This window comes from Macrosteles quadrilineatus, unplaced genomic scaffold, assembly GCF_028750875.1.
Source record: "Macrosteles quadrilineatus isolate MER2022 unplaced genomic scaffold, UCM_ALF_1.0 Scaffold_8__2_contigs__length_117827958, whole genome shotgun sequence".
Classification (NCBI taxonomy): Eukaryota; Metazoa; Arthropoda; class Insecta; order Hemiptera; family Cicadellidae; genus Macrosteles; species Macrosteles quadrilineatus.
Window position 1 is genome coordinate 96778178 of NW_026542601.1, and position 27341 is coordinate 96805518.

General features: G+C 34.1%; 1 protein-coding gene across 2 annotated transcripts in view; it reads left to right on the plus strand.

The window, feature by feature from the left end:
- Window positions 1-518: 518 nt before the first annotated feature.
- Window positions 519-27341, plus strand: part of LOC128999962 (protein timeless-like) — a 38634-nt gene continuing 11811 nt past the window's right edge. Inside the window, exons 1-18 of one of the 2 annotated variants that reach the window (XM_054426763.1) lie at window positions 519-715; window positions 9495-9601; window positions 12097-12191; window positions 12902-12963; window positions 14032-14218; window positions 14751-15089; window positions 15872-16000; window positions 16257-16406; window positions 16714-16901; window positions 17866-18009; window positions 19713-19946; window positions 20681-20807; window positions 21310-21409; window positions 21937-22111; window positions 22747-22945; window positions 23424-23572; window positions 25735-25809; window positions 26744-26870. In XM_054426763.1, coding sequence (XP_054282738.1) covers window positions 9505-9601; window positions 12097-12191; window positions 12902-12963; window positions 14032-14218; window positions 14751-15089; window positions 15872-16000; window positions 16257-16406; window positions 16714-16901; window positions 17866-18009; window positions 19713-19946; window positions 20681-20807; window positions 21310-21409; window positions 21937-22111; window positions 22747-22945; window positions 23424-23572; window positions 25735-25809; window positions 26744-26870 — 2577 coding nt within the window. In that variant the 5' untranslated portion in view covers window positions 519-715; window positions 9495-9504. The remainder of the gene's footprint in view (window positions 716-9494; window positions 9602-12096; window positions 12192-12901; window positions 12964-14031; window positions 14219-14750; window positions 15090-15871; window positions 16001-16256; window positions 16407-16713; window positions 16902-17865; window positions 18010-19712; window positions 19947-20680; window positions 20808-21309; window positions 21410-21936; window positions 22112-22746; window positions 22946-23423; window positions 23573-25734; window positions 25810-26743; window positions 26871-27341) is intronic. The other variant, XM_054426764.1, reaches the window with a different exon arrangement.

The window sequence follows — 27341 nt, forward strand, 5'->3', positions numbered from 1 at the left end:
TTTTAGATGGCAACTTTTCTGGCTTGAGACTGAACCAGAAATATCTGAATGGGGATAGCAAAATGCTCACGTACTATTTCATACTTAAATTATTTTCTGTGCCGAATTTAATCTAATTTAGTTTACCTTTTTTGGAAATAAAGTTTATGTTCATAATTGTTGATCATTTTTGATTGTAGCTTGAAAAAACACTATGGAATAATAGTATTTTTTTTTTAATTTAATTAGTCTGTGAACATTTTGATTTACATTTTTACAAGAGATCTATAACCATTGATTAAAACTCTTCTAAATAAAACCAATTTCAGATCTAGCGCTAGCGGATAGGCTATACCTCAGAGTAATAAAACAAAACTTTTGTTTTATTACTCTGAGGCTATACTTTCCATATTTGAATTGCGCGGGCTTTTGCCAGCTACGTCAGCTGCGCGTGTTTGCAAACAGCTGATTCACTGATCAGTCTCCCCCCCAGTCAGTCTGTCAGTCACGTTGTTATTACACGTGATCCAGTGCAGACCTTTGTTATTGTTACACGTTACTGGAAGATTTCAAGTGTGAAACCTTAAGTTTTTCTATTAATTAATTTACTAGTGATGCAAGTTAGTGTATTAGTGAAATAAAGCACATTTATTTCTCTTAAACATCTTATGTCGACCATATGCGCCGTAAACGGAAGAAAATCCAGTTAATAATTGTTTTCAACCCGTCTTAAAAGGTAGGCCAAACATCACTATGTTGTATAGCTAATTAATTAGCCTAGTTCACTCTTGTCTGTTGTTATTATTTTCCTATTTTAAATATGTGATTGCATGTAAGTGTTTTGGATATGTCATGATCAAACAGAAGTACTAACGTGTTGGTGTACCAAGTGGAAGTGTAGAAAAGGTCAATAATTAATTAGGCCTAATGTTATCTGACGCATACAATGAATTAATTAGGCCTACACGGAACCGGCTATAACAATGAGAGGATATATTGTGTATTTTATATACCTTATCATCAAGTTATAGCACTATTTGAACCAATACTGCTTGACCTTATGAAAGAAATCATCAGTGGTATTATTTTCGTAGAAACCCAAAGAAATGTCCATCCCCCTCTGTCATGTTGTAAAATAACTTGCTTTCCCCATTGTAAGGTTAACCCTCAAAAGCGTTGAAGAATAATTTATAGAGCACCACTAGCTGGAGAACCAAACCTAACTTAAGTTAAAGTCTTTTATGGCAATACAGTAGAAATAAAAAAAGTCCCAAAAACTGTTCTATATTCTCAAGATTCTTTAGTAGATTATGCATGACACTCTAGAAAGTGACGACTTACCTAACTAACCTAGGTAACATTACCTTGCTATGTAATGTCTAGCAGTACCTATACTACAATTAAAAATTTCAATCTTAAAATGCTAAGGTTTTTATAAGTTGCCTCTAAACTTTGTCTAGGTGTTCGAGTTGTTGTAACTTAGTGCTTACATTCAAATCTGAAGGTTATATATTGATTTTATCCTATTTTCTAAGCTAAAATTGACTCTAGACCATGATGTCATAGTTTTTACCAAACAAACGAAAATAAACATTTTCCTGACATAGGCTATATAAGTTATTGTATTGTTATACATAGTTTGTCTAATAACAATTTATGTGAACTTTTCTATACGGTAACCTATTAGTGTTGGTTATAGCCATTGAGTATAAACCTATAGCCTACCTACCGTTATATCAAACTTTTGATGCTACTCTACATTTTTTAATCAAATAAATCCTACTAAGGGGTTTGTTGTTGACTTAACTTAACAAAGTTTGTAAAGATTGTAAAATAGCGTTTGCCACAGATTCTAATGAGCAGAGCGCCAGAGGGTGCAGAATCGTGCTCAAAAAATGGGGTCATACGATATTTAAATTTTGGGCTAAAAAATACCGTAATAATTCCACCAAGTTTCCTACAAACAAACTCAACTCAATACGGTTTGTTTTGTATAGCTTAGCTATGTGGATGAAGAGATGAAGTATAAATTACCCAGTATTTTGAAAGGCTAAAATCGGGTCGCCGGAATTCTACCCCCGGATATTTACCCCCATGAAAAAACGCCTACGTCATTTTGACGTCACGAGGGGTGGGGCCTATACACGGTCGAGAAACAGCCCGCGACTGGAAATCTACCCCCGGACATCTACCCCCAGACATCTACCCCCGGACATCTACCCCCGGACATCTACCCCCGGAAATATACCCCCATGGTCAGCTACGCTACGTATCAGCCAATATGCATTGTTGTAATTGATTTCATTAATTGGTTTATGTAAGTCAACGGCTCTTCGGTTATTCATTAGCTTATTATGCAAATGATTTTTTTTCTTGTAAAACGAAAACTCAAAAAATACTTTATTCTTCTTGGGCAATTATATACCCCAAGTCGTTGCCAACACAACAGTCAACGCAACAGGTATGTCACCAAAACGATGATATGATCAAAAATATTTTAAAGTAAATAATAAGAAAGCATTATCATAATAGCATATTTAGAAAAAAAAACATATTGATTTCAGAATACCTAGTTTTTTAAAACTGCATAATCTTGTAGTTGTTTTAATTCCAATAACATAAGATAAATGTTATTTGTTATAACCTTATTTAGTAAATCAAACGTGTAAAATACTGTACCTATTCGATGTACATGTTAAACATGACAACGACATATCGCATGCTTTATACTGGATATTAGAAGCTAATGAATAACCGAAGAGCCGTTTATTTACATAAACCAATTAATAAAATCAATTACAACAATGCATCTTGGCCGATACGTAGCGTAGCTGACCACGGGGGTAGATTTCCGGGGGTAGATTTCCGGGGGTAGATGTCCGGGGGTAGATTTCCGGGGGTAGATGTCCGGGGGTAGATGTCCGGGGGTAGATTTCCAGTCGCGGGCAGTTTCTCGATCGTGTATAGGCCCCGCCCCTCGTGACGTCAAAATGACGTAGGCGTTTTTTCATGGGGGTAAATATCCGGGGGTAGAAATCCGCTACCCCCTAAAATCGGTTGGTATCTGGCTCCGGGGAGTGGGACTTGCAGAGATTTCACCCTCAAACCTCATATTTACCTGAAAAATCCCTTCATTAAAGAAGAAGAGTGATTGCGTCTTCATCATAAGCCACGTATAGGCTACATCACCATAAACATTGTACACTGCCAACGAATTTGAAATAAATGTTTCATTAATGAACAAATGAAAAAAGACAGGGTATAGGCCTATTTGTATCCCTTATGTAGCCTTAACCGGTAAGAACAATAACCTATATTTTCCAACAAGAGATATAACTTAAATCTGACATTTTAAATGAAATTTTTAATTAAAAATTAATCAGGCAATGCGAAACTCGCTTAGTAACACAACACAAACCAGACAACAATATCAATACATAGTGTTGTTATATCCTAGTACATTTGCTGAACGGAGGTACTACTAAAACTTATTTTATTTCATGGAAAAGATTGCGAAAGACTCGGTCAACAACATGTGCTATTTTCTACCTTTACAATTACTTAAAAATTTGTTTAGGAACTGCAGATTTAAATGATAAAATAATGATTCTTATACAGTACTACTATTGGTTCATAAAATATTCATCTTTCTCTCCCGCAACCATGGCGAAGTCGTTAACACATCGCGGTCACAGAGTCATCATCATCATCGTCTCCGCGTTCACGGCGACATCGTGGATTCGTGATCGCGGCAAAATCGTGTTTTTTTCGCGCAATCTGCGTAACGCTTTCTACGATTTTGATCCATATGTGTGCTGTAGCTTATTTTACACTGGTCGGATCTTTCTTTATTTTGCTTTGAGGTTTGTGTACACATATCTGAAAAAAAACAAGCACGTGTCGTTGATGAACGGTTTGGAGAATGTAGATGAAGAACAATTACAATTTTGTGCCATATAGCATTCAAAGTGTATTCAATAACGTGATTGAAACTGAATTACGATTTCTGGCACAAACGTGTAAGGGTATTAGTGGCCCCACTACACATCAATGTCGCTCTCATTAAGTTTACAATATTACTTCGTTGTCTTAGTTAATCACTAAGTTTTATAATGAACTAAGGAGCCCCCAGTAGACGTACAATATCGATAAGCGTTGCTATACCATTTTCCCTAGTCTCTTAATTGTGGTGGAAACGTTCAGAATATTATATAATCGGTCAAATAACATTGTTGGAGTGAATTATAATAAATACCGTTTAGCGTATTAAAAAAAATCTAAAATCGCCCTAATAATGTACTAATGTATAATAATGTAATAATAATGTATAATAATAATGTAATAATGTATAATGTACCGTAGTAAAAACTTTAGTTTCAAATTTGGTAACGGTGTTTTTATTATTTTTTCCTAATCAATTTCGTCCTAATGTTTTTGCATTATGGTAGGCCTATCTCAAGATAAAGCTATTACGGCATAATTATTTCTCTAATTTGTCACATTATTACGTAAATTAAATTTTGCAAACGGAAGGAAATTTTTTAAAGAGGTTTTACTCTTCTTCGTCAGTAAAATTCACATAGAATTAGGTAAAACAACTTACACTACCCACTAACACAGTGGCCAATATGTCATACACACGCAGGAACGCAGTTAGATATGTCAAGAGGGAATTTTATCATGTCGTAATATAATGACAATATTGCCGAGGCTCGCTGACGTCATCACGACGTCGGTCACGTGGCCGCACCACGTGATGCCTTCTGATCAGATGTACTTGACAGGTCTCTGTTCTTTTCCTTCTTTTATTGTCCTCTTTGTCCACGGACGTGCGCTTGGATTCGGAATTGTTGTATAAGTGATTATACAGTCTTGAATCTTTATTCCTTGAGAGAGATAAATAAATTTTGTTAAGGTTGAAAAAGTAAAATGAAAGGATACTACCCATGACTAATGAGTATCTCAAGTAAATTATATTAAATTTACATGAGTACAGAATACTGAGTATTTTCTAAAACCCTAGTAAATCTTACAAAGTGATAATTAGCTATTGTTTGTAACTCGCTTTGTTAACTCCACGAGTTATGAGATGAAATAATAAGGAATTTATGCAGTTTATAGGCCTACTGCATGAAATCATTATAATATATTTTAAATTAAAAGAGCATAACTACTGAGGGTGCTTCACAGAAAAAATAACTCTAGTGAAAACGAAAAATCGGTAAAACCGAAACCAGCAAGGTTGATGTTTACGTATTTTAGCTATACATTTTTGGAATCCAAGATCATTATTTTAAATCATGTATTTTAACGCCAGATCAATTAAACTATCTTGAGTTTAGGCTAATGGTTTCCATATTGGATGTCAGGACTTCTGTCGTTGTGTAACTTGTTATGATGTTAATAATCCGCAGGCCTACCGTATTGATTTCTCAATCAGCCAAGTTACGAAACACTAATGAAACAAATCATAATTGTTGTTCTATAATCAAAATATAATTAGAAGTATTATAAATGGGAGCAAGCTGCAGCATGAATGAGTTTGTCTAGTATGGTAGAGCGCGGGACTCCGGTCCCGGGTTCAAATCCCACAAATCACCAATAGATGTGTTTTCTTTGTGACAATGAAGCAACGATCTAGGCATTGCCTGAGGTAATTTGTAAAACGGTTCCGGCTAGCTAGGGTACGTTCTAGGGGTTACCTCCCGCTATCTCCGCGTCCCGCCACCTCCGTGTCCCGCCACCTCCGAATTTCAGAGTGACCCCTATAATCCTCGGTTACTACATGCGTTAAGACTTTCCGTCCTAACCTAACCTAACTTAACCTAACCTAACCCACGGGTTAAATTTTCATTAAATCTTCCATCCACGGGGATTTGCAGCCGTGGATGCAATGACAGCTACCAACGCAGGCAATGACGGTATTATAAGGGTCACTCAAGAATTCGGAGGTGGCGGAACGGGGAGATAGCGGGAGCACACGCGTTCTAGAATGTGAAAATGGGACAAAAACGCATTTTAAATCACATTTTAAGGCCAACAAGCACGGTTCAGAAATTCATACGGTGATGATGCATTCTGCAACCTACAAAACAGCAAATAAACCCACAAACTCAAATTCGAACTGTAAGCCACACTCATTATTGCCAGTTCAATTGTTTTATGCCAATAAGTTTACATGTAAGTTAGTTCTTTCCGCTTTTGACATCTGATGTTTTGTTGTTGCATGTTTATCGTATCTCCTTTCCGGAGCGGTAGCGGTGCGATATACCATACTTATTTACGTCCATTAGGCATACGTCCTCGCGCTTCACGTGAAAGTTTGCCTGCGGACTGCGGTCCTAAGAAGGTAATATTAGCGTTTGGCAATTAAAATACCCCCGCCGCAGCAAACCTGCAGACTAAGCGAATTTCCATTTGACTGATTGGATTTACACTGAAATGTCTACTTAAAAATATAACATTTATTCTTGATTTAAATAGAATTAGTTTAACAAGTACTTAGGTTTGCTGCATCAGGGAGGGTAAAACTGTTTTTTTTTTGTAAAATGTGAATTGTTAGTAAGAAATAAAAACATTTTCCAAATTTGATCAAAATATGTTCACAAACAAGCAAACTACAACAGTTTACTTTATTCTCCACTAGCTGTTGTACCCGTGCTTTGCAACGGGAAGAGGACACAAAATAGAAACATTTTAATCTTTACATCTGTTGCATATATAATAGTTACACATCCTCCAATGCTTTTAGAAACAAAAATCAACTTTTATAGCCTTAATAGAAACGTTTAAGTTATGACTTTTAAATCTGGTAAGTAGTGGATACCACCATTTTGGTTTATGCTTAATTTTAAATCTTGTGTAGGCTGATATGAGAAAAACTGACCAAATCTTCGAATAAAACTTTGACATACATGATTTACCTTCATCTCCCTTAATTATATATATTTTAATTTATTATTGACATTTTAAATTTCAATTTCGAAGTTGCAAAAATACTAATTAATTATTAAATTTAAATGAACTTTTTTTTTAATTTCACTCTTTTTTATATTAAATCACAAATCTTTCCATCTTCAGTTTCTTCACTCACAAAAAATCATTAGCAAAACTAAGTCAGCTGTTATAAACTTTAGAAATATTGCTGTGCCTTATCAATACAGTCTTTTGAAATATTAAAGAAACTATATCTATAGGTACTATAAAAAATTTAAAACAAATAATTTAGCATTAAAGACAGCAGATAAAACTAATATGATTATCAAAGCATCAAGGACTAAAAAATGTAATAGCAAATACAGTATATGTTTTATTGCATCTCTGATTCTACTCTACAAAAATACCAACAAACAACCTAATATACAAACCAGTTCTTTTAATCAGTTGCATCGTCCATTGCCTTTATATTTTCACACTTACCATTAAGTAAACATAGTAACAGATATTTCATTGATTTTAGAAACAAAAAGAACACTGTGTACTGCTTAATGGTTTTATGATATTTTCCTTGGTTAAATTTAATCAGTGGTGTGGCAAAACACAAATAATAAATGTATCAAATAAAGTTAATGTGAACTGAAAACTATGTTAAGATAAAATAAGAGTATGTATTATTACGATTTGATAATTAAATATAGTTACACATATACAACAAATTTTAGAAAACAAAAATCAACAACGTACAATTTAGTTATTGATGATATTCTTTAGTTTAATTTAAGCATAGGTTTAGCAAAACACAATCACTCAATTTACCTAAATATATATATAAAAAACAATGTGATTTGCAAGTTATGTTAAGTTAATCGAACACATGTTAAGCAGTTCGAATTTTTAAGTAGCCTCCAAATTCATACAAAACATCTATACATTGTAATTTTCATATACCAATAACATTATTTTCATAACTTAGACACTTTAAAAAATCCAAAGCAGAGCCGGAGTTAATACAGCAACGGTTATAGAATCTTTTTTTATAATCATTGACATACAGTAGTTTTAGAATAAATAATCCATGATAAAAGGTTAGATTAAAATAAACCTACCTTATGGGAAATATTATATTTAATTTCATTGTATCAGCTGTCTGAAATTGTGAAATATGCAGTTTAGCAGTTCTTCTTGTTTGTTTACGTTTAAATGTCAAAGCAAATGTAAACAAACATTTTTAGTGTTCTCATCGCAGCCATGGAGACAAATCAATATTTACTTTTAAAATGTTCACCTCAGAACTTTTAAAGCCAAAGGGGCAAAGCCTATGGTCAGTATCGAAATGTGAATAGTCCTATAATGGTCCTTGGTATGGTAACTATATTTTTGTAAAATTTAAGCCCAGTTGGTTCTGTAGTTTTTGCACCTATTAGTAATACACATACAGACACCATCAGATTTTTATATAATAGTATAGATAAGAATAACATGGGAATTTTTAATTTACAATTTTTTGGAATTTTCTCCGTAACCATTAGGCGCATAATAACGCTTCAATATACTAAATTATTTGTTTTTTGAAGCTCTACAAAATGGTTTGGAAAGAAATTGCTAAATTTTATGTTTTTTGGGTCAAAAATGGGAAAAACCTATTTTTACACCATAAAACCCCCCGTAAACCCCCGTTCCCATAGTCCGATCATGCTGGATCGCAAACTCGTTCGAATAAACGTACGTTTACACGTTTGTACCAAATTTCATCAAAATCGGATCATTTTTGCTCGAGTTATCGTGCTGACGGACACACACATATATATATATAAATATATAAATATATATATATATATATGAATTTGAACGGATGGTGTTGTTGGCCTCTAGGGACCTCAAAACGAAAAAAAAATTGGTCCCGCGTCCAGGTCTTACCATGAGTACTACGGTAATAGCTTATTCCCTATATGGGAAATTCGCTAAAAACAATGTTAAACAGTTATTACAAAAATTATGGTAAATTGTCTGCAGTGAGCAATTTAAAAACTTCATCACGGTTATTTCACTCCGCCTAGGTAGTAGGTCTTATGTGCGTAGTATGTTGTCATCGACTATTTCCGCCGTGGCAGTGCTGATTTGTATTTCTTGGATTTCGTTCTATAACTCTTTATTTGCCTTCACCGATAATCCAATTTATAAAATATCACATTTAGTTATCTAATTCATTGATTCATTTGTTCAGAGAGAACGCAAAAATATCGAAATGACTGGTAAAAAATATTAATTCGGATCACCACGAACCTGTCCTAAATAGACTCATTCTCGTCTTAAAATCCTCTTGGGCCATGCACCGTGGACGTCAAAATTGTCGAGTAACCCTTAAATTATAGTTCTTAGTATTTTAGCTATTGTTTACTTAATGTCTGCCTATTTTTAAGGAGGAAATTCCAAAGCAAAATATTTTTATGTGTACACAAATTATATGATAACCTATTATAAAGATTCTATATTATCAAACCCAGTGGTACAGTTTCTGTAGCTCTGACCCTAAACTTTGTATCCTTGTGAATTAAACTTTTGTATTATATTTTCAGACAATTCAAGATGGAAGTGGTTATGTCGACACAGGGAATTAATTCCCTATTTGCAGCTCTTGGCTGTCCAATCGGAGAAGATTATATAATAGGAGATGACTGCCAAGGTAAGATTACTTCCCTGTTCATTGTAGCACGTTTTTCAATACTGTATTTTATAACAAAATATCAGTACTACACAAACAAAAAACAATGTTTAAAACAAATTATTTAAAATGTAAAATACAATAAATATTAAAAAGATACCTTCGAAATGAAGTCAGAGAGTAATCCAAAAATCCAAAAAACTTGGTTCTATTTTTTAAAGTTAAGTCTTGCAGGGATATCAATCACCACAGATTAGCTTAACTTAATTACACTTGGTTTATTTTTACCTGTTGTAAGTTGTTTGCATTAATTTATTTTCAACCTCCTCAGTAGGCCATAGCCCTGAATCTTAAGTAAAAAATATTTGAGTTATTTAGGTTTTATCTTCGACGTTATAACACTAGTGTTATATAGTAAATGGTTTTATGCACTTGTAAATTCTTTAAAAGGTCTTTGGATCGCTGATGGCGATGATTTACATTTCCATGACGGCATGAGACGACAATAATGCTGACAAACCATGGGCGATATTCAGGATTTTACCTTGATGGCGGATGACAATTATTATAATGTTCCCATGGGCCATGACTGGAGAAGACATTTATGATTTCACATCCGCGGGCGATTATTCAGGATTTTGCCGCGATCGTGGATATGACCATTGACTATATACTACAACTGTTGACTATTTTGTATATTTATAACTGTTTATACGGTATCAGTTGTTGTTACTGTTGTAACAACTGACTATTTTGTGGTATATAGTCAATGATATGACCACGACAATGTCGAAAAACCGCAGGGGCAGGATATATTCAGGAATTTACCATATGGCGGAGGGCGATGGCGATGATAACATTTCCGTGACCTCAGACGACGATAATATGGACAAACCGCGGTAGATCTTCAGGCTTTTGCTGTGATTATACGGATGACAATTATAAGGTTTCCGTGACCGAGGAAGACGTTGATGATTTCAAATCCGCGGGCAATATTCAGGATTTTGCTGCCATCGTGGATGAAGATGATAACCTTAGGTGAGATTTTCAGGATTATGCCACCGATGATATTGTTTCCGTGAATGTTGGAGATATTCAGGATTTTGCGGAAGACGATGATGATAACGTTTCTGTTACTGCGGGAGATACTGGCCTCTGGGGATTTTACCGTTATCGCGAAATACGATGTTTTCGTGACTTTAAGAATTGGGGTGATGATAATGAAAATGATCATGATAGTCATCACAATTACTATAGTAAATTGTAATTGTGCTTGAAATTACAGCAGAATCAAGATTTATGATATTTGCTAAATTTAAAATTGCTTTTTTACTGGTGACAAAATCCGACATGCTTTAAACTGAAATTAAACTCATGTTAGTTTTCATTTGAGGATTTGAGGTAGACCTACTGGCCTATAATATTTTAAATGGAAAATTTTCTACTCCTCCCGAAATATATATTTTGATAAAAAAAATACCTATACCTCTCTTTATTTTATGTACAATATACATTTTATAATAACTTTTATGCTAAGTTAGTTCACTTCAAATGTTTAACAAAATCAATAAGTTGTTTTATTTATTGTAGGAATTGTTATTTATTATTTGTATATTTACTTGTATTATTTGTCTATAACCCCACTAATTTTAGGAAAAAATAGCCTCTTGAAGAAAACAATTTCATAAAGAGTTGAAATTTATTACAGACTTAGTTTCTTGTTTGATCCTTATCTTTACTAAAAAAAATACATAATTACATTTTGTGCATTACTAAATCTGAACTAAGTTGCACTTTTGAAAACAAGTTTTTGACAATGCCTGATTAATTTACCATTCATAATTACCGTACCAAAATTCATAATAGAAAAAGCTTGAGGCTTGGGCTTTTTCTCACAACCTTTGGCTTAGACTCGGTTCGTTTTAAAATATCAGCCTCGCAGACCTCTAAAAAATATATATAAGTAATATATTTGTATAAGTAATACCTCAGAGTAATAATCCACATATAAATCCCAAAGTACCCATGAACTTTTGAGAAAACTGCAAGTCACACCCCCCATAAACCATAGTACTTAAAATGTTCAGGTCGTAACTCCTTTTTAAAGGGAACTTTCCATATACCTAATTTTAAATATACCTCATCTGTACTTATTTGTTTGTTATTCTTTCAATTTGTACCTTATTAAAATCAGGTGTGATTATTTGTTTGTATTACTGTATTTTGTTTTGGTTTTTTTTCAGATTTAAGGTAACAGAACCAATCAATAGTTTTAACCTATGAAGTCAAACAGGGTGATGGCCGGGGGTAACATAGCTTGTACATTTAAGTAATACAAAATAAGGATTCTTTTGTGTCGACGAGCTTATGAACCAACCAGCCCACATTTTCCCTGTCATTCGCAGATTCTTCCCACACTAGCACCACCTCACTTCTGTATTTTACATTCATTAGTGACAGCTTAACAGTTAGTTACTGTTGTATTTACTATCTATTAAAGTTAACATGTGTTTCAGCAACCTTGGAAGAAATATTGACACGGTTATACAAAGAAGACAAATATGTACGGGGCTTTAGACGACTCATTGCAAATTCACAAGTTATCAAAAAGGTAAGAAGGAATTGAAGTATAAAATAGATAGTAAATTTTTTAAATAATTTAAATGAAATGGTAAAAATTAAATGCTAATAGTGTAGGGTCCAAGTTTCATGGGAAACTTTATTAGAATATATAATTTTGCTGCAATTTCAGCACCGATCTTTTTTGATGGGCTGCTGGATGTTTGTACTTAGAACTGAATTTTATTTTGTAAGATTGTGCCCCTTAATCTGCTTGTAAAACAGGACATTGGCTCCATAAGTGTAAAAACAAAATGTAAGTCTCACATTTTGAGACGTACCGATTTCTAAACAAAACTTCTCAGCAAGACAATAAGTTGATGAAACGTCTTATTATTTATAATATGTCCTAGGACATGAAAGTATAACCTACATAGGCTAAGTCCTTGTAAACGTCTTAAGGATTGCATTTAAGAAATTGTCACACAATGAAGGTTTTTGTTAAGGTTTACTTGCAAATTCTAATGGTATTTAGGTACGGTAATCAGGAGGTTTGATAAATTACAACAATCTAATAGTGTAAAAATGTATTATTTTATGCAGTATTTAGACTTGTTCTTTACATTGGCTAGACTTAGTATTTCAAATATAATTATTAGTGTGTATACAGTAATACAGACGTATTCCATATTTGTTTTATCGTTGATTTTTTATGTGCATATTGTTGGTGTATGTTAATTTTTGTGTATTTTTTACTTTCAGGACCTTCTACCCCTATTTTACAATGTCAAGAATGATTATAAAATATTGGATTTAATAATTGAGTAAGTAATAATAAATTATACAAGTTTTTAATATCATTTTACAAAACACTGTTGTGTTATGAACAAGGGTACTAGGCTTCAAGTAAAGTAAGGTGGTGATTAAAAACCTAACTTTTAAAACATTGAATTGCAATAGCAAACAATGCATACATTGCTCCTTTTGTTGCTCCTTTAGCAGCACTCATAGTTATGACCCCCCAGCACTTATAGTGCTGCTAAAGGAGCAACTGGTTTGAAGGAGCAATGCAGGAAACTAACTAATAAACAGGAGACACAGTGTATGGCATAGACTCTGTGTCAATGTTGGAAACATAAGTTCTACAAAAGCTTAATATCAAATTCCTTGACTGAAAAATACGGAAATGTGTTTTGCCAGCACTTTTCCTTACTCTACTAATTTTATAAAACACTATTTTGTGAAACATATTCAGTAAAGTTTTTAAACAATGTGGTATTAAATGAACTTTGTTCCTCAAACAAATCAATCGATTTCTACATCGGTGTACTGTTGCCATTGGATTGTTCTTTTACATCTTAAACTCAAGTATATGTGCATCAACAGGTGAAAATGTAAAAATATAAACAAGCTTCTTTACCAGTCTGCTAGTTAGTCAATTTTTTCCAAGACTACTATTGTTGACAAAACTATTCTAAGCTATAATCATTGACTTTTGGATGCTGAAGTAGACATCCCATCTACATGGACCAGCTGTAGGCAATTTTTCAAAAAAGAACATTAGTTGTGTGAGCCAGTCACAGAATACACTAGGGTCCTAAATTCCATTTTCTACCTTATTTATTGTTGTTGACCAAGTTGATGGGTCATAACAGTTCCTATAATTCACCATAAGTTATTAAATTGGTTTAACTTTGTTAAAAAGTCTGTGTATTCAACAGAAATCAGTGGTTAAGATCAGCGCAATCTATCAGTGGCTCACATGAACTAGTTTTTGTTAAAAAAACAGGCGACAACTTTAACATGGGAATGAAATGTCTAGTTAAATAGTAAAAGCTATAAGTTTGTGTTATAATTGTGTTCAAATTGTAAACACAAGTTTCCTTTTGCAGGATTCTGGAGAACCTGATGATACCTGTGGAGTGTTTGTTTCCCATTGACATAATGATCAAGGAAGACGCTGGTCGCAGCACCATTTGTCAGCTCAACTGGCTGCTGACTGCCTGCAAGGAGGCCTTCCTCAACCCACTGGCCACGAAGAGTGTCATAGACTATGTCAAGGTGCTCTCTAATAAAAAGGTATGTCGTAATGCTCTTCAAAATCGACGTCAAAATTCTCTCTCAAAAGGTTTGAAAAGCACTCTAACAAGCTATGCCAAAGGCATGACAAAAATCATACTACAACATGAAAAATGATCTGATATTTGAAAAATTCTCTGATGTATAATTGTATTCATTTGTCTCTCTATTTTATTAACAGGTCAATAACGGCTATTTTTGACGACACAGTAATTGGCCTCTGCCAAAGACAGAATGGATTTATATGATGCCAACAGATTTTGGTGCAAGTTTTAAAGCAAACGTTGAAGGAAGGATGAGTTCGAATATCCCTTTTTCTTTAGCTTGGGTAATTTATTAGAGACCCAATGATCAAAGACAGCGAGGTTGAGTTTGAAACCATCAAAAAGCTAATGTTTTTCTCACTTCTCAGGATTGAACTAGCACTTTTTCAAATCGCTAAGCAAACACCATAACCGTAAATACCTTAACTTAGGATTACAATGTATACGCTTCTTGCCATCTAATTATTTTTATCTTCTTTATAAAACAGCAACTGGTCTCCGAAGAAGGAGCAACCAGCATCCACAAGTGTCTACAACTATTGCGCAACTTGTTGCACATCCCCGAAGTGCGAGGTGGCGCTCCTGGTGGTGGAGCTTCACATCAGAACCAGATCATCTGGAACCTGTTTACTCAGCACGCAGACAAGGTGCTGATACAGCTGATGACCAGTCACAGCCGAGCTCTGTGGAGTGTGACTCTAGTCCAGGTGATCTCCCTGTTGTACAAGGACCAGCACAGTCACATCATACACAAGCTGTTGGCTATATGGTGCGACACAGCGCTCAGTGAGAGCTCGGAGGATGATGAGAGTAACACATCACCACAGGTCAGTCGTATACCAACTAGAAATGTATTTTCTTAAAAATGTTTCTTTAGTTCAACTATGAATGTAAAAAAAAAAAGAAATAGTCAATGACATAATTTGTAGGTAACGTTCTTATTTTTTTTTAAGTCTATTATGTAACATTGAGTTTACCAATGTTACGATAAAACGATAAGAACTTGATGTTGCTTTGGCAAGACTTTCACAAAGAATACATGAACCATTTAAATTGTGCAGTTTTTCTCCAATCACGATTAGTCATGCACATTTTTACCTATTTAATTTGACAAAAGTTTGAGGTTATGGATGAAACATAGATTACCTGAATGGGAAAGAGCAATAGTGTAAATAAATAATACCTTTACATAAGAAAAATAACTTGACAAATGTATCTAACTACCGACCAATATCTGTGCTCCCTGCTATCTCTAAGATATATGAAAAAGCAGTATACATTCAATTTTCCAAATTTTTAGAACAATTTAATCTTTTAGATGATAATCAGCATGGATTTCGGAATGGAAGATCGGTTGTGAGTGCTGCTGTATCTTTTATTGAAACTGTAATTGATGTCGGTTGATAAGGGAAAATGTACAACTGGTATTTTTATGGACCTATCTATGGCATTCGACAGTGTTAGGCATTCTACTCTACTTCTAGCTACTCAAGATTCTACTGTAAAAAAACCTTAAAAACTTCTTTCATATTACTGTTTTGTATTTTTTATTTATGCATAGTGTATTGTGTATGGACCAGTGTTGATGAAAATATTATTCTTATTGTAGGACCAAGGGTCAGGAGACTGGTCGTCTTCCATGGCAACATCCGACCCAACGTCCGACTCCTCTGACAGTGATCACCAGAAACACCTTCAGATTAATGCTAAACATCCGCATCAACATCTCAAACAGGTTGTGAGTATACCTTGCATGTACAGACTAATGTTTAAGTTCCACCAAATCCCAAAAAGGCCATTAGTATTGTAGAGTTTTGATTAATAATAATTATTTATATGTAATTTTAGCTAAGAATTAACTTAAAAAAAATTAAAATTAAAACATAATAATTTATTATTGAATAGTTTGAAATGTATGTTGCAAAAGTAAAGACAAATTTTGTTCCTTGGTTTTGACTGTGAGCATTGTAATAATTCTACTTGCTATTTGTCAGGCTCAACACCGAATGACTGAGATCCTAGCCAATGGTATTGGACGCAAGGCGCAGGTGGCCATGAGGAACAAACATGGGAACAGCAAGAACAGTCATCCCGTGAGGCCCCGTCATCTGGACTATCCTCAGGACCAGCACAGTGGCAACAAGGTAACCAGTTACTCATGTGTTTCAACCACCTACATTTAGGCTCTAATGGAAAGTTGCAAATTAGATCATAAAGAAAATCTGTTAACTCGTAGGCTTTCTCATACAGAAACGGATTTAGTGGCTGAAGCGTTAATGTTCAGTTCATAATTCATTTACCGTGTTTTCATTTGTACTATGTGTCATTTCATGTGTGATTCACTAGTTGACTAGATAACGTCGCAACATGGATTATTTTAAGTATACATAACTAAATATATGATACTGGCAAGGACGAATCAGAGCAATGACAGAAGTGACTGGTTTACAGGAGGTGAAGATGAGTTGGACCACGTCTGAGAGTGGGCTGGGCAGCAGTCTGGGCAGTGAGTCTCATGCCAGTGGGGAAGGTCTCAAGATGATGGACTGTGGCTTGCCTGAGTTGTCAGAGTGTGGCTGTGACATCCAGAACCAGGAGACAATCTCTACCTCCAGCAATGAGGATAAGGAGCCCTGCAGGTAGAGACTGTTGGTCTGTGAAGGATGTTTTATGATGCCGCATCACCAAGGTCGCAAGATATACTAACAAGTGTTGCTATGATCGCGGGAGATGATCACTGGTGTCACTTAGACCCTCTGTTGTCCAAACACCCCAATTCTTATTTTTTTTAGATAATCGACTCTAGTTCAACCTTGCACACTCTAACCTGACTCTCTGACCCTCTTATTCAATCTATAGTTCATCTGGCACTGGAATTGTATCAAATCAAATCAACTTATTTATACAAAAATAAACGTTACATAAAGTGCTTAGGAGTAAGAGCGTAGCGAACAAACTTCAACCAGGACGTAATTGAGCCATGCGAACGAGATAATCTTAAAAATTAAGAAGTTAAACGGGGCAAAGCCCGCGGGTTACAGCTAGTAGTTCATACATAAAACATACATTTACAATAGCAACACAATGACTTGCAATGACTTTGCAAATGACAAATAAAGATTTTTATTATTATTATTACTATGCCCAAGGAGGTGTCTGCTAAAAAGTCTGGGACGGAATAATAAACCTTATCCAGTGATTTTAACTTTAAAACATTTAACTTTTAACTTAGCAGGCATCTTTTTTTAGAGTAAAAATTATTGTGAAATACAACAACTCTGGTTGTCGCAAACCTGAAGGCAAAATTTTAGAAAGAGTTAGAAAGTGTTAATCTTAACAGGTACATTTTCAAAGGAGATTTACACATTCAAAATTATTTGATAAGCCTTGATCAAAAGTACTTAATCATTTGTACAAGGAACACTCCTTTTTAGTTCTATCTAAATTTAAAAACATGCCATTAAATTGACATTTTTAAAATTTTATGACAAATCTAGCCAATTATATCTACAAAAAAAAAAAATATCAAAAAACTTCTTGTGCTTTTGTTTATCGATTTCAATATCTTAGTAGGGGAAAAAATTAAATTCGATTTTGTTTAAGGTTTGGAAAGAAGAAAAAAGTTCACCAAAAACCACTTCACATGATCCAGAAAAGCCGGTACATAAATGGCAAGGTTCCCATGACCAGTCAGTCAAGAAAAGACCTGCGCCGGGAGAAATTGATCAAACGTAGCAAAACCACTACGTAAGTGTTTGTAATCAATGTTTAGTTTAGAAAATAAAATAAAATAAATGGTACCTATCAGCAATCTGATACATACTTTCTCTGATTAGCTTGTCAACAACCATTATCATGTGTGTTGTAGATTGAATGAATAAAACCATTATAAAACGAAATTACCTTTAGTTAGGTTTTATTGAACAAAGAATCTAGCATGATATAAAAGTTTACAATATGAACCAACTCGGTGGGGCACACAGAAGATTTCTCAGGTGCAGTTTGACGTCACTAACTGCTGCGTCTGAAGAAACAGACAATTTTATAATTTTTCTATTATTAAATTAAACTGTCATAACCTAACCAAACGTGCTGAAAATGGAAAAATCGAATGAAGGTTTACTAATCTAAAAAATAGTTTTTTTATAAAATAAAATTATAAATGCCTAAAATTCAATTTTATAATTTTTTAATTATAAAATTAAACTGTCATAACCTAACCAAACCAACCAAACTTGCTGATATGAAAAAAATTGTTGACAAAAAGTTATTGCTACCAGCGGGATTCGAACCCGGTACATTCGGATTTTCAGCCTGACACGCTATCCACTACACCATCGAGGCCGATGGTTCACATTCGTATCGTTGCGCTAATGGTGTTCCCTCTAATTGACGTCAGCTGTCAGCAGTTAGTGACGTCAAACGGCACCTGAGAAATCTTCTGTGTGCCGTTTTGTGAACCAACTAACACAAAGTAAACAAAAACAATTTCTAAACATTTGAACAGATGTTTCAATGTACAGATAGAAAGGAATTATATGACAATGTGGAAGCGGTTGGATTATCAATGTGATTTTATGGGGAAATCACAAAAGTTGCAATAACTTTTGAATCATACTTTTGTTTAACAGTGGGGGTTGTACAAGCTTGTTTAGAGTTAAATGAACTACAACAATCTAAATATTAATAAAAATAGTTCTAGTATTTTTTTGTAATTTTATGGGTTTTTATATAGAAATCACCCTCATTCTGTCCCCATTCTGTCAGGGGGTCTTGAATTTGGGCCCTTTTGCCTGTGTTTATTCTGGGGAGAGGGGGCCGTCCCGATTTTTCTTTAACCAAACGTAACAACCCTGACCATAGTTGTGTACACATACTCATACACACACTTTGTTAACCACTTTTTGGGTTCAGGGGGACCCAAAACAGATATACCCACCTAAAACTCAAACTCGATAATTTTGATAAAAGCAATACTTGGTTGAGAAAGTAAAAATAATTCAAATTCCTAATCCATTAGGACAACCTTCGAATTTTTCTTTACACTTTTAACAACTGGCATACATAGTATATTGAGCCATTCTGAACTTTAGTAGTTCAAACCCTACACATTGATGTCAGAAAACCTTTCACAAATCTTTGTATAGAAATCAAGAATATTTTACAACTTTACATTTTGGTTGAAATACGCTGCCCTTACAACTTAAATAGCAATTTGGTGGTTTAGTGTGTTCAGTTACAGTAATAATGTATTTGACACTTAAATAATTAAAGAAAGCCTTGGCTTTTGAGCCAAGTAGCTCTTATATCCACTTTGTATGGTCTTGAGTAACGATATCTCAAGAGTTTGTTTCTGACAGATTTTTAATTCTAACTTTGGTACAGTAGTTACTTTATGATACACCAAGTATGCATGTGGGTTTTCACTGCTTACCCTTGCAACTCCTCAGGCTGAACATCAAGACGTTCCTGAACCACACTCCCAATGAGGAGGACATCTCCCAGCTGCTGAAGGAGTTCACCATCGACCTGCTTCTGAAGGGCTACGGCAGTCTAGTGACAGAACTGAAGACCGTCGTGTTGACCAACAAAGAGGTTCACATGGACACGTCACACTTCTCCTGGCTGATCATGTACTTCCTTAGATACGCAACTCTACTGGAGCTGGACCTGGAGTTGATCAGGTCATTATTTTGTTTGTCTTGTACGACCCAGTAGAAAGTAGAGATAAGATTGAGTGAAAATATGAGGGTTGTGGGTAAATTAAGGTCTCCAATAAGTACCAGCCAACAAATCTATCAAATGTGATTTCAGCGCTGTGTTCTTTAACTATCCCATTATCTTTCCAGCCTGACCCAATCCCAAAACGATTAGTCTTATTGCAGTAGATAACAATGTAAGAGAAAATCTATGCTCTCTCTCAGTTTTCTGCATTGAAAACCGTTGACAGTTGGTGGATGTGAATGAAGAAAACTGGATGTAAAAATGAGTAAAAGTGACTCATGAGTTCATACGTCATACACATTAAAGACAAGCCCATTAGTGGACGAACTTGTGAAATCACTAGCATTGTTCACATTTTTTAGAAAATGTGACTGCTTGCCTTTTTGCAATAAGTCCAATGCCACAGAGCTGCTTCACAACACTTACACATTTGATTTTTTATTTTTACATCACACAAAAGCTTAAAATTTTATTTTATGAATTGAAATAATCATAAACAGAGTTCAAATTTAGAGGATACACAGTGGGAATGTCAATCTGGCTTTTCTCTCTAAAGAGATAAAAAACTGTTGATTTTGCAAATTAATTGACTGTTTTTTATCAACTTTTGAGTACAAATGAATGTTTCAATCTGAAATCTAGGTCCACTCAGTGCTCCATTACTGTATCACTACATGTTGGTTTTATTTGCCAGTCCTGTTCTCTCATATGACATCATTTCCTACTTGACGTATGAAGGGGTCAATCTCTGTGAGGAGCTGGAGGTGGCCAAGCTGCAAGTGGGGGAGAACCTTACACGGACACTCCGTAAATTGTATCTGGTAAGTAAAAAAACACACACACAAACTCAGTAGAAATATAATTTATATAAATGTAACTGTACAAAGTTATTTGAATTGCGAGGGCTTCAATGTAATTTTCTGTCATGCATTTTGCATAACAAATTCTAATTTAAAAAATTAATATGTTTCTGTGAAAAAATTTCAAATTTATTCAATTCATAATATTATATTGATTTACTTTAGCATTTCAGGATTGTATACTTCTTTATTTCTTCTTTTTAGAGTTTAAAAGGTAGACATGATATGTTTAAATATTATTTGGCTGGAAGAGGAATAAGAAGAATTTGTAATTAACACAAAAAGAAAATAGCAAAATATAAATATAAAAGATATTAAACTATTGTATCTATGTAGGATTTTTCCATTATTTATTTTAAAATAGAGCACAGGATTTTTGATAAACTTGGTTATTCAGTAGCATATAAATCGCTTTTCTTTAGAAAACAATATTGTCTGACATTTTATGATAATATTTTTTCAGATTGTAAGCTCCTTGAAGGAAATTGTGTTCACTATTGAATGCTACCAGAAGATAAAACATTTGACCCCAGCTGATCATGAATATCTGAGACAGCTTCAGGGTAAGGAACATTACTAGAGTCTGGAAATAAAATTTTTCTTTTTATTGATTTTATTATCTGTGAAAGTTTTAGTTCAGTTTTGTTTAGGTTTAATTTTTGCCAATTAACTTACAACTGTTTTGAAATGAAAATCAATAAAGAAAAATTTTTCTTTTAGGAGGGGGATAAGACATGGGGTTTGACGGAGAATGAGGATCTGTTAATGAGGGTGCACAATAAGCTGTTTTAGCTGTGATGCAATCCTATGGTCTACCATAAGCCTGACCCTCTGTTAAAAAAAATGAACGCATAAGACTAGCAATGCTGTTCTTAATTTATGCTGTTAAAAAGTCAACACTTATTTATTTTATGGTAATGATCCCCCCATACAAAATGAACATAGCCCAAAGAATTGCGTTCACTTTTTAAGTTTGTCCAAACAATAAAAATATTATGTTAGGCAATAATTCAGATTAGTCAATAATTACCTAAGCTTACTCCCCCCTCCTTGTACCTCAATTCAAATAATTGTTTGTATGATCCAACAGAGAAGATGGCACACACCAACGACCTGAGATGTTTGTTTGTGTTGCTGTTGCGCCACTTTGATCCGCTGGTGCAGAGTCATCAGTTTCTACAAGATGTTGTAGCCACGAACCACAGCCTGCTGCTGCTAGTGGAGAACTACCTCAGCAAAGAGGCCATGGCGGATCACATCAAACAGTGAGTGAATCATTTTATAAGATATTTATGACTTTTTTTTAAATTAAGATAAATACAAGATTTTTGTAGATAGCTGTCGGCTAAAAAAATAAGTCTAAGGTTTAAGAGATAACTGTGAGCATTCTCTATCAGGACAAGTAAGACATTTATGAAGTATCAACATTCCAAGATCTAGAATCTGATCATGCTCTCAACAGAAATCACTCAAAAAATAAAATGTTAAGTACACAAACACAGCAAAAGCTTAAAAAAATCACAAAATAAAAACCACTCAGAGACCTGTATAGTGGTCAAAACAAAAAATAATAATTCTGAAAATGCGCAAATAGTTTAAATGCAGGGTAAGTAAACAAAATGGACTCGTCTGCACATGTTGAATGCTACAAATGGAATGTTTTTGACTTGTTTATTTTGGAAAATGTCTGCAAAATTCTTGTAAACAAAATAAATTTTTGAATACGCCATCACCAAAAATGAATTTCAAACAAAGAATGGTTTTGTTTGAATTAACAATCGTACTATATTTCCTTGCACAATACCTGATATCAAAATGTCTGACCTGATTTAGATGTCAATAATTATGTTCGCACTTTATTTGTTTAATGAGCCCAATATTGAACCACACCGTTTCACAGGTTTGCCACTGAAGACGTGATGAGGCAGTATGGAGTTTTGCTGGCCTGTTTTGAAGACAACGGAGAAACCGTGAACAACTGCATCTTCACTATGATGCACCACATTGCTGGAGATTTGGAGAAAGTTTCCGTTCTTTTCCAACCAACAATTCTGAGCTCTTTCAATCGTATCGTGGAAACTGAGTTTCAACTGAGTGAAGTGAGTTTTTCTTTGGTAATTAGTATCAATTGCCAATTGATTAACCAGTTCTCAAATATACAGGGTTAATCAATAAGATGCACCATTTGAATGTTGCAAAACTAAATGGACGTATGTGTCCGTGATTTAAAGATAAGGATAAAGAAGTATTAAAATAAACTTGATAAATGAACTCTTCTCTATTTGCTGAAGTTGTCTATTTGTGAATAACTCGTAACACTTTTATTTAAGCATTAATAAATTCTAATTGTAGTACACATACACAACATTACATCTTACAACTGGACAGGATCATTTTTTTTAGTTTGATTAGGTACTTTAAATGTTCTAAAAAATATTCTTTTTTCCTAGAATATGTTTCTTTTAAAATTCTGCAGGAGCCCTGTTTAAAAAAAAAAAAACTCCTGGAGATTAACCATGAGTCTTTCTTTTAAATTCTTAACATACTGTCGTGAGACTGATTATTGGATGCCTGCAGAACTGGATGGACCTGGTGGAGTACGTAATACAGAAGTGTTTGAAGAGTAAGCAGACAAAGAATAACCCTTCAGCTACAGCCTTTTCAGCCTCCAACCATCATTGTACAGCCATCATGGAGCAAGACACCCAGCCAGCCACCTGCTACGAGTCAGTACATGTTTGAACACATTCTAGTCTGTTGTTAGCTTTATGAGAGTTGTATCTTACATATGATTGCACACTTGAACCAACTTTTGGGGTGTTGTCATTTTACTGAGCATTGTAGTGAGTAGTGAAGGCAATTATGCGTTTATCAAAATATAGTTTTTATTTTGACTGAGTTTGTTACATTCAAACACATTGTAGAGTCATAAAAGCATCGTATATTCTTTGAGATTAGTATACTTGTTAATCTGACTTTAGATCAGTATTGTCCTAGGTGAATATGTATGTATAGATCATCAGGATGTCATCTCCAAATCATAAAATAATATCTTGCAAGTGTGTGTCACGACCACAAGTTACATTTCACTTTTTGTGTGTGTTTTTGCTGGCGCCATTGGCATTTTCATGTTTTAGCGAATTTCCCATATAGGGAATAAGCTATTAATTACTGTAGTACTCATGGTAAGGCTTGGACCCAGGGACCATTTACACTTTTTTGTTTTTAGGTCCTTAGAGGCCAAAAACACTATCCGTTCAAACTCATATATATATATATATATATTTTTGTCTTCTAACTAATACTATTTAAATAGGGAGTAAATGTGATATTTTCAAGGAGACATGCTAGTGTGAACCCAATCAGACAAATGGAAATTTTCTTAGTCTGCAGATTTGCTGCGGCGTGGGTATTTTGTAATGGAACAGACCTGACTATGACTTTTGCCTAGCATCAACCTTTTGTTGGGGAGCATAATTAATTGATATCCCAATGAAAAGTGGCATCTGGGTCTAAATCTATCCTGTTTGGAATCAAATCATCGATTTTAAGATTTGAAGGCAAGCACCATAAAATCTTGGCAACAGAGACAGATTTTAAGTATTTTGATGGCACCCTGATGTCCAATTATACATAACTTCATAAGACAACATTCTCTCCAAAGACAGAATCTTTACGACCATTTCAAAATTTCTAAAACGCACATACAAAATTAAATTTGCCCTTGAAAGTAGGCTTCCTTGAAACAAATTATTTGGGAGAGATGACTGTCGTTGAAAGGGTAAAACATATTAATTGATGTTTCAGATGCGATGAAGCATTCTATCTTTAGAGCAAGCTACAATTCAATTGACTTGTAGCTTCAGTAGAATTGTAGCATACCCCAAAGGTGGATTGCCGAATCACATCCAACACATCAGCAAGTACCTTTGCCATTTCAATAAGACAACCATCTTCCAAAGATCAATATTCGTCAAAATTTGTTATTCATTAGCGTTTTAGCTAATGTTTTTCTTTAAATGTTTTCTAGAATATTGGGGATGGCTTAGCTTGATTTTAAATGTCTTTAGTTTTGTCAATTCTTTGATAATGCTTTCAACTTGTATGAGGTCAAATGCAATTACACATTGTTATAGTGTTCAAAGTACAAAAATTCTCTTTTTTTGTCAAAATAAAACCACCCATATTCTCTTCACAGGAAAGTGGTAATCTCACTTTCTTTATTATTCCTTTTTGTAGCTTGGATGTTAATGTTGAAATTGATCACACATAATACTACTTATGTAGCAGTTTCATGCTTACGTTACTTTTCCTTTATTTCAACTTTTATCCAGAATCAGAGAATGATGATAAACAGTTAATTCAGTAGGAATTAAATGTGTAACACATAACATATAATAACCGAGACCACGAATCTTCATTAACTGTGACTTAGCCTTAAGGAGCCTTACTTCAATGCCACTGTGCTTGCTAAAAATGCTTTAATGAAATTAGATCAAGTTATTCTAGTAGTATGACTCAACCTTCCTAAATTTCTTGGCTTTTTGCTTTCATAGAAGTAGGTTTTATAGTTTTATTAGGTTTTAGTTGGTATTTATTATTAATGTGTTTTATTTTTCTTTTGTAATTTCTTGTATGCATGACAAAGGTTGTCCTGAAAACCAGTATTGTATTGGGAAAGGCTTTTAGAGTCAATGCAAACTAACTGTAATTATTTGCTATAACAATTGCATTGTTGTATATGTGTATTCGTAAAATTCTCTAGGCCTATAGCTCTTTGTATTGGCAATCTTAAAGTTTATGTTTAGCCAAGCAGTGTGGAAAGTACTTGCACGCTTTAACTTTAGACAAAGGTTTAGGTTAGAGTGCTTATTTATTCACTGTCCAGGCATCGGAATATCAAAGAAAGGGTGGTGCAGCTTATTAAGGAGATTTCAGACCCCCACGTTACTTTTGACAACAGGTATGTCTTCTGTTTATTCCTTAGTTCTTCAATGCCAAACTTCAACTCTTCAGTAGCCTAACAAGTATCTGTTTCCTCATTTTTGGTGCTATTTCTGATAAGTGACTCAGACTTTTATTTTTCTGACAAAAAACTTTTAACAATTTACTTGAGTTTTAACCTTTTTATTTTTACTGTACTTCAGTAAACTCTCACAAAATAAACTTTTTTTTTAATTTACTTGAGTAAAAACCCGTTTTATTTTTACCTCAGTAGACTCTCACAAAATAAATAAGGTACCTTTTTACTTTTTAGTAATTCAAAAAAGTTGTTTTATTAATTGTGTCTATTAACTTATGTAAAAAATACCTAGTTAAAAAATTAGAACCTTTTACCATATTTTAATACCTATTCAATAATACTTTTCTGTATCAGAAAGAATTTTTTTAACGGGACGGCTTTTTCATTATTCATATTCATAGTAGTATAGAGAAAGGTAGCGAGCTGGGTCTTGTGGTAGAGCACTGGGCTTCAGAGTCTGAGGTCCCGGGCTCAAATCCTGCCAATCACCAATGGATTTTATCTATGTTATAATGCCGCAACTCATTTAAAGTCACTCATGCATTCCCTAAATAAATTAACACATTTTATGAAAACCTTTGTCTTTGTGAGATTCTGTTGTAGTCTTAGATTATCTATCGTTAGGAACCAAATAATTCTTTTTGGAATGCTTATTGTAATATTCTATTCCTGAAAGTAAAGCTAGACCTAAGTTATTGTTTTTGTTTCTTTATGAAATATAATTTTTTCATTTGTAAAATTCTTTTTTAACAATCCACTACTGATATTATTAATGGCATCAACAATTGCAACATTATGTTTCCTTCTAATTATTCAGTTCAGTGGGTGTTCCGTGTCTCTCAGAGATGATGTCGCTAATTCTTTTAACTTGCAGGTGGAGCAAAGAAGACACTGACAATCTCTGTTGGTACTTCCCTCAGAGCTTGCAGTTGGATGATCCTATCGGACACATCGCACAGCTGTTTACCGAGAACTGCGGAGTCAAGAAGAACCGACCAGAGGTAACATAATAGTCTAGTAATTCCATCCATTTCGTAATCTGAAAAACATTACTGGTACCCAAGGAAGTTGATAATCTGTCGTACTAAGAGTGTAGCTCATGATTAAAAACACAACAACTGATGTCATTTAACTTGAGTACAGTTGACTTGTTGACTGTTTCTTGTTTGAAAACCTTGGCACTGGTTTCTTGTTCAAAAGTCTAAAAACTAAAGTCAAAGTCAATAATTTATTTTCACAAAATGTTTACAGATCCAGCATAGCTGTGAAACGGGCTGAAATGGTTATGGACAAATAAATATATAAAACTATAATATAGCTAAAAATATGCTAAGAAATAAAAAAAATCTGGTTTTTTGGAATTTTTTACATTTTTTGTTGTAAAGAAACAGTCTAATACATAGTTATGTTCTGAAATAATGTTAATCTGTAAACCATGAGGAATAAAAATATATCAATGCAATATCGAAAAG